The 12,403-nt window shown below is 39.7% G+C and overlaps 1 protein-coding gene across 1 annotated transcript in view; it reads right to left on the bottom strand.

Annotated features, from left to right (window-relative positions):
- Positions 1 to 12,403, bottom strand: part of SCP2 (sterol carrier protein 2) — a 121,662-nt gene that overhangs the window by 1,007 nt on the left and 108,252 nt on the right. Inside the window, exon 15 of the mRNA XM_057711073.1 lies at positions 2,953 to 3,032. Within this exon, the coding sequence (XP_057567056.1) occupies positions 2,953 to 3,032 (80 nt within the window). The remainder of the gene's footprint in view (positions 1 to 2,952; positions 3,033 to 12,403) is intronic.

Genomic DNA, 12,403 nt, shown 5'->3' with positions numbered 1-12,403 from the left:
ACACGGGCTTTCTCTAGTTGTGGCAAGTGGGGGCTACTCTTCCTTGTGGTGCATGGGCTTCTCATTGCGGCGGCCTCTCTTGTTACAGAGCACAGGCTCTAGGCGTGTGGGCTTCAGTAGTTGCGGCACATGGGCTCAATAGTTGTGGCTCACGGGCTCTAGAGCGCAGGCTCAATAGTTGTGGCGCACGGGCTTAGTTGCTCCACGGCATGTGGTATCTTCCTGGGGCAGGGCTCGAACCTGTGTCCCTTGCATTGGCAGGTGGATTCTTAACCACTGCGCCACCTAGGAAGTCCTATCCAGGTCTCTTAAACTTTCATCAAAATAGGAAATTTGGCTTTCCAGAACAGATTTAGAATCAGATTCTTTAAAAGGATGAATTTGTAAAAGTCATGCTTTATATAGAGCGGTCAAAAGGCACCTCCTTCCCAAATGTGTTCTCTTAGAAACTGAGTCTGCCTTTACCTGTCTTTCTCAAAGGTGGTACATTTTCCAAATATTAGGCAGAGTGACTGATTTTGTTTAAAAACATTAAACGTTCACTGGGTCTGCTAGCAGGGAGAAAAAGCACATGCATAACACACGTAGAAACTCTTGGGATTCAAAACAATGCAGGTGAAATGTCACCATTCTTCTGCCTTTTTTTGGTCTACGTGATAAAGATGTATTCCCTACAGAGGGAGGCCAGGCAGACTGCTGAGAACGAGGTGCCTGTGTTAATCTTCGGCTCAATAAGAAGAATCAAACCAATCCCAAGTACGGAGCCACAATTTGTTCCACTTAACGACTGCCTCGGATTAGATCGCATGATGTTTGCTAAATTTATCATGTAACAAAATCCCAGGAAAACTTTAAAGAAATAGCAAAATTGGGAACATAGCATGATTTCCCTGCTATGATCTCAGTCTTTTAACTCAATTCTTAAAATAAGGAAAAGCTAGAGGAAAAGTTCTGGCAGTCTTAGCTTCCTAACAAGTACATTGAGAAGTGAGGAGCTTCATCCATAGGAAAGCACAGAGCTCTGCTTTCTCTACACCTTCTGGTGAGGGTGACTAATTCCTTTTTTTTTTTCCTCCTCTGTCTGGACAAACTAAATATTTCCTTTATATATGGCACATAGCCTTCTGTCTGATGACTTAAAGGTCAGGTGTCTCAAAACACAATATATTTAACATATGTCCTTTAAAAATATGGACCAGTAGTACCTAGAAGAGAAACTCACCATATTTCTCTTTTCTTAATTAAAAGAGGAAATGACTTTTCATTTAATAATTATAGAGAAAAATGAGTCTTCATCTTCTAGAGAATCCAAACATAAGTATCATTTAAATCTGGCCCCTAGGGTGTTCTTCATGTGTGCTTTCTGCTGGAGAGCACATTGCTTTGTTTCAACTGTAGCCAAACACTGAAATTATAATTTCCACTGCATTTAACGGTTTCCAGTCAAATCCTCTATTGAGCGTAAGGGAAGGCCATTAGCACATTAACAGAAAGGTCTCCCATTTTTATCTTTAGTTCCTTTGGGTGCTAGCAAGTGTTCAGGAAAATTAAGCTGACACTTCACTCCCCAAAATGGGTGGTAAACAGATAAAGTGAGAGAACGAAGGCAGCTGAGTGTGAGGCCTGACCGCGCAGCTCAGGAAGCACGTGGAGTGCGCAGCGGAATAAGCAGCGGTGGGTGGGAAGCAGGACGTCGGCCAGCTCCGAGGCTGGTGGCCTCTGTACCGTCCAGATTTTTGGAGAGGGTGCAGTGGGTGGAAATGTCAGTGTCAATGGTGTGTATTCAGTTAAAACGTCACAGCTGCGAGTCTCACTTAACGCATCAGCTGAAATATACTTAGTTGCTCAGAAAAAGCATTTTAAAAAGGAATATGAGTAGGAATCGGATTTAGTTGTTTTATCCAATCTTTCAAATTACGAGAGTACCACAGGAACAAGACCTAAAACAAATCAGGCTGAGGCAACAAAAAAAAATGTTTACAATGGAAAGCAGTATTTTAGCTTCCTTCGTGTTATCTATGGATAATGTATATCAAGTCTGTTCAACTAAAGGGTATAAGAAGACCCTTGACAATCTGGGGGCCCAGAAAATCTACACAGAGCATCAATATATTTTAGACAAATGCAAATTAACTGTGAAAACCTAAAAACGCCAGGCATCGTGCTACGTTCTGGAGACACAAAGATGAATGAGATGTGCTTTGTTCCCTTGAGACATGCACAACCTAACAGGGAAGAGACAGGCACATCATGACTAGTGTGAGACAAGCGCCAGGCGAGCAGTCCAGTGAGTGGCGCAAAAGAGGGAGTGACTACAGCTCCCCTACAGTGTGGTAGGAGGTCTTCGGACATAACACCTAAGTTCATTTGGAAAGACAAGGAGTTTGTCAAGGAAGGACAGCTCAGGCAAAAAAGAGCACAGGCAAAGATACGAAATGTAAAAGGTCATGCCTTTGTTCACACCGGTCCCTCCTTCTATCTGGATCACTCCTTCTTTCCATCTGTGTCCTGCTAACTCCTAATCACTTCCAGGACTCAGCCAAGTATTGTTTCCTCTGTGAAGCCTTCTCTGATGGCCCAGGAAGACATGGCTTCTCCTTCCTCCACCCTCCCTGACCACAAGCCAGGCAGGGCACCTCGGATATCTGGCTGCACTTACTCGTTTGCAGACCTGTCTCGTATCGAATTATGGAGGCCCTGAGCATGGAAACTATTTCTGATGCATCTGGACATTTCCCCCGATGAAGCCCTTCCCCAGTCAAACGCACAGGGCATCGTCTAGCACACCATTAGCTCCACAACAGTTTGCCGTTTGTTAAATGAACATTTGGGGGACACTAAGTTTTATGGGTTTGACCACTTTGCACTTTATGGGATAAGGCTGAGGTAGGTGATGAAATGAAATGGGCTAAAACCCACCTAAGAGAAGGATACAAGCACCATCATACTTACCGACTGAGGATTCATTTTACCAGTCATCAAAGCCAGTAAGTCCGAGTCAGCCATTGTGATTGTGCAGTCGGCCTTCTTATCTAAAACAGAGACATGCAGAAGGAAGGAGAAAAGGGGAGTGTTCAGTTTCATGTATATACTGTAGTCAAAACGCAGTGACTGCAATAGAATCACATCCAGAATTAGTGTGGGCAAATGGGCACTCATGTACACTCTATGGCAGTCTGGTAAAATGTGACATAAATCACAAGCAACCTCAATATTTAACAAGAGGGAATTTATTAACAATAAATCATGGTACACAAGAGAGAAAAAGATGGCGGCGAAGTAGAGAGACGTGGAGTGCATCCCTCTCCACAGATGCATTGGGAATGCACGGAAGGACACAGTCATTCCCACAGAGAACCAGCTGAACACCAGCAGACGGCCTCGGACACCGGAAAGGGCTGCGGAGAACCTGACATAGCCGACTGAATATTCGTCTAATCCAATACTTGGACATTAGTCTGAGGCTTGGACAGTCTTCTATAAACACCTCTATCACCAGGACAAGCAACCCCAAAAGCTTGGACAACCATGAGGAAACAAAGAAACACCATGCAGGCAAAGGAGCAGGAAAAAAACCCACAAGACCAAATAAATGAGGAGGAAATAGGAAAAATGCCTGAAAAAGAATTTAGAGTAATGATAGTAAAAATGATACAAAATCTCGATAACAAATTAGAGAAAGTACAAGAAACAGTTCATAAGAACTCAGAAAAACAAACAGCAATGGATAACAAAATAACTGAAATTAAAAATACTCTAGATGCTCTAACCAGCAGAATGACTGAGGCAGAAGAACGAATAAGTGAGTTGGAAGATAGAATGGAAGAAATAAACGCCACAGAGCAGGAAAAAGATAAAAAAATAAAAAGACTAGAAGACAGCCTCAGAGACCTCAGTGATAACCTTAAACGTACCAACATTCGAATTATAGGCATCCCAGAAGAAGAAGAAAACAAGAAAGGGTCTGTGAAAATATTTGAAGAGGTTCTAGTGGAAAACTTCCCCAACATGGGAAAGGAAATAATGAACCAAGTCCAAGAAGCACAGAGAGTCCCATACAGAATAAACCCAAGGAGAAATACACCAAGACACATATTAATCAAACTAACGACAATTCAACACAAAGAAAAAATATTAAAAGCAGCAAGAGAAAAGCAACAAACAACATATAAGGGAAAACCCATCAGGATAACAGCTGACCTTTCTACAGAAACTCTGCAGGCCAGAAGGGAATGGCAGGATATACTGAAAGTCCTGAAAGAGAGAAACCTACAGCCAAGAATACTTTACCCAGCAAGAATCTCATTCAGATTTGAGGGAGAAATCAAAAGCTTTCCAGACAAGCAAAAGTTAAGAGAATTCAGCACCACCAAACCAGCCTTACAACAAGTGCTAAAGGAACTTCTCTAAGTAGGAAACACAAGAAAAGGAAAACACCTACAAATACAAACCCAAAACAATGAAGAAAATGGTCATTGGAACACACATGTCAATAATCACTTTAAATGTAAATGGATTAAATGCTCCAACCAAAAGACACAGACTGGCTGAATGGATACAAAAACAAGACCCTTCTATATGCTGCCTACAAGAAACCCACTTCAGACCAAGGGATACATATAGACTGAAAGTGAAGGGATGGAAAAAGATATTCCATGCAAATGGAAGTCAAAAGAAAGCTGGAGTAGCAATACTCATATCAGACAAATTAGACTTGAAAGTAAAGACTATTAAAAGAGACAAGGAAGGGCACTACATAATGATCAAGGGATCCATTCAAGAAGAACATATCACAATGGTAAATATCTATGCCCCCAATATAGGAGCACCTCAATACATAAGGCAAATGCTAACAGCTATAAAAGGGGACATCGACAGTAACACAATTATAGTGGGAGACTTGAACACCCCACTTACATCAATGGACAGATCATCCAAACAGAAAATAAATAAAGACACACAAGCTTTAAATGACACATTAGACCATCTCGACTTAATTGATATTTATAGGACATTCCATCCAAAAACGACAGACTACACTTTCTTCTCAAGTGCACACGGAACATTTTCCAGGATAGATCACATCTTGGGTCACAAATCAAACCTCAGCAAATTCAAGAAAACTGAAATCATATCAAGCATCTTCTCAGACCACAACGCCATGAGACTAGATATCAATTACAGGAAAAAAACTGCAAAAAATACAAACACATGGAGGCTAAACAATTCACTCTTAAACAACCAAGGAATCACTAAAGAAATCAAAGAGGAAATCAAAAAGTATCTAGAAACAAATGACAACGAAAACACAACAACCCAAAACCTATGGGACGCAGCAAAAGCAGTTCTAAGAGGGAAGTTTATAGCAATACAGTCCTACCTTAAGAAACAAGAAAATGATCGAATAAACAACCTAACCTTACACCTCAAACAACTAGAGAAAGAAGAACAAAGAAACCCCAAAGTGAGCAGAAGGAAAGAAATCGTAAAGATCAGAGCAGAAATAAATGAAAAAGAAAGGAAGGAAACCATAAGAAAAATAAATAAAACTAAAAGCTGGTTCTTTGAGAAGATTAACAAAATTGATAAACCATTAGCCAGACTCATCAAGAAAAAAAGGGAGAAGATGCAAATCAACAGAATTAGAAATGAAAAAGGAGAAGTCACAACGGACACCTCAGAAATACAAAACATCATGAGAGACTACTACAAGCAACTATATGCCAATCAATTGGATAACCTGGAAGAAATGGATACATTCTTAGAAAAATACAATCTTCCAAGACTGAACCAGGAAGAAATAGAAACCATGAACAGACCAATCACAAGTACAGAAATTGAGGCAGTGATTAAAAATCTCCCAACACACAAAAGCCCAGGACCAGATGGATTCACAGGCGAATTCTATCAAACATTTCGAGAAGAGTTAACACCTATCCTTCTCAAACTCTTCCAAAATATTGCAGAAGGCGGAGCACTCCCAAACTCATTCTACGAGGCTACCATCACCCTGATACCAAAACCAGGCAAAGATGTCACAAAAAAAGAAAACTACAGACCAATATCACTGATGAATATAGATGCAAAAATCCTCAACAAAATACTAGCTAACAGACTGCAACAGCACATTAAAAAAATCATACACCACGATCAAGTGGGGTTTATCCCTGGGATGCAAGGATTCTTCAATATACGCAAATCAATCAACGTGATACATCATATCAACAAATTGAAGGATAAAAACCATATGATCATTTCAATAGATGCAGAAAAAGCTTTTGACAAAGTTCAACATCCATTTATGATAAAAGCTCTCCAGAAAATGGGCATAGAAGGAAATTACCTCAACATCATAAAAGCCATATATGACAAACCAAAAGCCAACATTGTTCTCAATGGAGAAAAACTGGAAGAATTCCCTCTAAGAACAGGAACAAGACAAGGGTGTCCACTCTCACCACTGTTATTCAACATAGTTTTGGAAGTGTTAGCCACAGCAATCAGAGAAGAAAAAGAAATTAAAGGAATCCAAATTGGAAAAGAAGAAGTAAAATTATCACTCTTTGCAGATGACATGATATTATATATAGAAAACCCTAAAGACTCTACCAGAAAACTGCTAGCACTCATTGATGAGTTTAGTAAAGTAGCAGGATACAAAATTAATGCACAGAAATCTCTTGCATTCCTATACACTAACAATGGAAGAGCAGAAAGAGAAATTAAGGAAACTCTCCCATTCACCATTGCAACCAAAAGAATAAAATACCTAGGAATAAACCTGCCTAAGGAGGCAAAAGATCTGTATGCAGAAAACTTTAAGACATTGATGAAAGAAATCAAAGATGACATAAACAGATGGAGGGATATACCATGTTCCTGGATTGGAAGAATCAACATCGTGAAAATGACTGTACTACCCAAAGCAATTTACAGATTTAATGCAATCCCGATCAGATTACCAATGGCATTTTTCACAGAACTAGAGCAAGAAATCTTACGATTTGTATGGAAACGCAAAAGACCCCGAATAGCCAAAGCAATCTTGAGAAGGAAAAATGGAGTTGGTGGAATCAGGCTTCCTGACTTCAAACTATACTACAAGGCCATAGTGATCAAGACAGTATGGTACTGGCACAAAAATAGAAAGGAAGATCAATGGAACGGAATAGAGAACTCAGAAGTAAGCCCAAACACATATGGGCACCTTATCTTTGACAAAGGAGGCACGAGTATACAATGGAAAAAAGACAGCCTCTTCAATAAGTGGTGCTGGGAAAATTGGACAGCTACATGTAAAAGAATGAAATTAGAACACTTCCTAACACCATACACAAAAATAAACTCCAAATGGATTAAAGACCTACATATAAGGCCAGACACTATAAAACTCCTAGAGGAAAACATAGGCAGAACACTCTTTGACATACATCAAAGCAACATCCTTTTTGACCCACCTCCTAGAATCATGGAAATAAAATCAAGAATAAACGAATGGGACCTCATGAAACTTAAAAGCTTTTGCACAGCAAAAGAAACCATAAACAAGACTAAAAGGCAACCCTCAGAATGGGAAAAAATAATTGCCTATGAAACAACGGACAAAGGATTAACCTCCAAAATATACAAGCAGCTCATGCAGCTTCATACCAAAAAAGCAAATAACCCAATCCACAAATGGGCAGAAGACCTAAATAGACATTTCTCCAAAGAAGACATACAGATGGCCAACAAACACATGAAAAGATGCTCAACATCACTCATCATCAGAGAAATGCAAGTCAAAGCCACAATGAGGTATCACCTCACACCAATCAGAATGGCCATCATCACAAAGTCTGGAAACAACAAATGTTGGAGAGGGTGTGGAGAAAAGGGAACTCTCCTGCACTGTTGGTGGGACTGTAAGTTGGTACAGCCACTATGGAAAACAATTTGGAGGTTCCTTAAAAAACTACAAATAGAACTACCATATGATCCAGTCATCCCACTCCTGGGCATATACCCAAAGAAAACCATAATCCCAAAAGAAACTTGTACCATAATGTTTATTGCAGCACTCTTTACAATAGCCAGGACATGGAAGCAACCTAAATGCCCATCAACAAATGAATGGATACAGAAGATGTGGCATATATATACAATGGAATATTACTCAGCTATAAAAAGGGATGAGATGGAGCTATATGTAATGAGGTGGATAGAACTACAATCTGTCATACAGAGTGAAGTAAGTCAGAAAGAGAAAGACAAATATTGTATGCTAACTCACATATACGGAATCTAAAAATGGTACTGATGAACTCAGTGACAGGAACAGGGAAGCAGATACAGGGAATGGACTGGAGAACTCGAGGTATGGGAGGGGGCGGGGGGTGAAGGGGAAACCGAGAAGAAGCGGGAGAGTAGTACAGACATATATATACTACCAACTGTAAAATAGTCAGTGGGAAGTTGTTGTATAACAAAGGGAGTCCAACTCGAGGATGGAAGATGCCTTAGAGGACTGGGGCAGGGAGGGTGGGGGGGACTCGAGGGGGGGGCGTCAAGGAAGGGAGGGAATATGGGGATATGTGTATAAAAAACAGTTGATTGAACCTGGTGTACCCCCCAAAAAAATAAAATAAAATAATAATAAAAAAAAAAAAAAAAATCATGGTACATTCATATAATGGGATACAATGCAGTCATTAGATGATGTAGGTCTACACTTTATTGACCTGAAAAGATATTCATGTTATACTCTTCATGATACTATCATATAAGCCAGGTACAAAACAAACTGTAAGCGTGAACCCAAGTTTTGCTTACAAACAGATATTTGATTATGTATGTATAAGAAAAACATCTGTAAACTCAGAGACCAATATGTTAATAATAGCTACTGTGGCACATGGACTCGAAGGTGACCCCTGTGATCCCTGCCTTCCGGTATTCATGCCTTTGTATAATCCCCTACTCACGAGTGTGGGCAGGACCTGTGACTTGCTTCTAGCCTGCCCAATGTGGCAAAGGTGATGGGTTGTCATTCTCGTGTTCTGTTACATTATATAAGACTCTGTCTTGCTGGCTGACTCTCACTCTCCTGCTGGCCTTGAATAAGCTAGCTGCTATACTGCGAACTGCATACTGCATATGGAAAGGGCTACGTGGCAGGGTACTGGCCTTTAGGAGCTGAAGGCAGGCTCTGGCCAATAACCAGTAAAAACTAAAGCTCTCATTCTCACAGCTGCAAGGAAATTAATTCTGCCAGCAACAATGGTGAGCTTGGACATGAACCCCTTCCCCAGTCAAGTCTCCAGATGAGAACTCAGCCCTGGCCAGCACCCTGACTGCAGCCTGTGAGACCCTATGCAGAGGACACAGCTAAGCTGTCCTCAGCCAACTTACCCATGGAAGCTGTGAGGTAATAAATGTGTGCATGTTTTTAAACCACTAAATTTGTGGTAATCTGTTAGAAGATGAATAGTTATTTAGATCAGGGGTTAACAAACTTTTTCTGTAAAGGATCAGACACTAAATATTTTAGGCTTTGCGGGCCACTAGGTCTCTATTGCAACTACTCAACTCTGCACCTGTAGCACAAGAGCAGCCATAGATGATACATAAACAAATGAATGTAGCTGTATTCCAATAAAACTATTTCCAAAACAGGTAGCAGACCAAGAGGGAAAAGATATTTGCAACTCACAGATCTAACAAAGAACTTGTATCCAGAAAATATAAAAAACTCCTATCACTCAATTAGAAAAGGGTAGACAGTCCAATATAAAAATGGGAAAATAACACAAACAGGCACATACAAAAGATCTCCAAATGGCCAAAAAAAGCAGGGGAAAGTGTTCAATTCCATGAGTGATCAGGAAAATGCAATTTAAAAGTGTAGATGAGATACTACAACATACCTACTAGAATGAATGGCTTAAAAAAAAAGATAATACCCAGTGCTGGTGAGGATGAGGAGCAACTAAAAGGTCAAAACACTGCTGGAGAGACTGTAAAATGGTTCAGCCACTTTAGAAAACAGTCTGGAAGTTTCTTAGAAAGCTAAACATACACACGCCATATGACCTAGCAATCCCACTCTTAGGTGTTTACCCAAAAGAAATGAAAACATAAATCCACACAAAAACCTGTATGTGGATGTTCACAGTGGTTTTATTTAAATTGCCAAAAGCTGGAAAAAAAACAAATATACTCCAGCTGGTGAATGTATACAACAAAAAGGAACAAACTACTGATAATACGTGAAAGGAGCAAGCTCAAAAAGCTGCAGATTGTATGATTCCATTTGCAGTTCATGACATTATGGAAAAAGTGAAACTACAGAAACAGAAATCAGATCAGTGGCTGCCAGGGCCTGAGGTGAGAGAAGGGGACTGACTACAAAAGGACATGAGGACATTTTTGGGGAAATATTCTATATCTTGATTTTTGGTAGTGGCTACACAACTGTATGCATTCTAAATTCATAGAACTGTAGATCTAAAAAATACAGATTTTATTGTATACAAATTATACCTCAATGAACCAGACAAAAAAAAAACTCACATTACCAAGTACTGTCAAAAAGGTGGAGCAAGGGACTTCCTAGGTAGCTCAGTGGTTAAGAATCTACCTGCCAATGCAGGGGACACAGGTTCAAGCCCTGCTCCAGGAAGATCCCATATGCCATGAAACAACTAAGCCTGTGAGCCACAACTATTGAGCCTGTGTGCCGCAACTACTGAAGCCTGCGTGCCTAGAGCCTGTGCTCTGCAACAAGAGAAGCCACCGCAATGAGAAGCCCATGTACCACAATGAAGAGTAGCCCCCCCCCCGCATAACTAGAGGAAGCCCTTGTGCAGCAACGAAGACCCAACACAGCCAATAAATAAATAAATAAATAAATAAACAAATAAATTTATATTAAAAACGGTGGAGCAAATGAAACTCTCATATAATATGAAAGAGAATGTAAAATGGTATATCCAAATCAAAAAACTGGCTATATGGTAGCTCATGACTTAGTATTTCTACTCCTGGTTATACGCTAAATGGAAAAAGTACATATGTCCACTAAAAGACACATATGAGAATGTTAGTAACAGCTTTCTTTATTCATAAGGCCACAAAATGGAAACCCTGCAACGATACATCAACCATGAACTGAATAAATAAATTCTGCTGCATTCACATAGTAAAAATGAACTACTGCTACAAGTGACAGTATAAGGAATCTTCCAGTGCTGAGCGAAAGAAGCCACACCTAAAAGAGTAAATATTGTATGGTTCCATCTATATGAATTTCCAAAATAAATACCATCAACCTATGGTGACGGAATTCGGAAGAGTGGTTCCTTTTGGGATTGGATAGTGATGGGAGGGGGTGTGAGGGAGGTTTCTAGAGTGCTGGCAACATTCTGCATCTTGATCTGGGAGGTGTATTCATTTGTTAACATTTACCAGGCTGTACACTTCAGATTCATGCCCTTCCTTACAGGCTAGACTTCAGAAAATTTTTACACAGAACAATGAATTTGGCCCATAGGCCATAACTGTCAACCTCTGATATAGATGGTAGGATTACAGAAGAGTAATTTTTTCATTTTGTTTCTCTATCTTTTCCAATTTCTTTACACTTAAGTATATGTTACTTATATAAAAACAAAGTTTTTAAAATATTAATTTTTTAATTGGAGTATAGTTTCTTTACAATGTTGTGTTAGTTTCTGTTGTACAATGAAGTGAATCAGCTATATGTATACATATATCCCTTCCCTCTTGGACCTCTCTCCCACCCCCCATGCCACCCATCTAGGTCATCACAGAGCACTGAGATGAGCTCCCTGTGCTATACAGCAGGTTCCCACTAGCTATTTATTTTACAAATGGTAATGTACATATGGCAATATATATATCTCCCAATTCCACCCCACCCCAGATCCACATGTCTGTTCTCTACATCTGTGTCTCTATTCCTGCCCTGCAAATAGGTTTAAAATACTAATTTTAATAGTATAATCAAAGTATAATGGAAAAAAGTCCATACTACAAAGACTCTTAATATCATATTGCTAAATCAGCAATGTCTACCTTGGACAAGTGCAAAAGAAAATAACTCACCAAGAAATCAAAATTTTCAGCAGTCAGTGTTTTAGGTAATTAATATAACAATAGTACTCGAACACCACCACCACCACTACTACTACTACTACCACTACCACTACCACTACTACTAGTAATAATATCAAATTACAACCCAATAGATAATCTGTGCGTTAATAAAAAAAAAGATAGGAGTTGCTATGGTCTGAATGTTTGTATCCCCCCCAAAACTCATATTTTGAAATCCTAATGCCTGATGTGATGGTATTAGTAGGGAGGGCATTTGGGAGGTCATGAGGGTAGAGCCTTTATGAAT

This window comes from Hippopotamus amphibius, chromosome 1, assembly GCF_030028045.1.
Source record: "Hippopotamus amphibius kiboko isolate mHipAmp2 chromosome 1, mHipAmp2.hap2, whole genome shotgun sequence".
In the NCBI taxonomy this organism is placed as follows: domain Eukaryota; kingdom Metazoa; phylum Chordata; class Mammalia; order Artiodactyla; family Hippopotamidae; genus Hippopotamus; species Hippopotamus amphibius.
The sequence above is the reverse complement of the archived record's forward strand: the minus strand, read 5'-3'. Positions and strand labels throughout refer to the sequence as shown.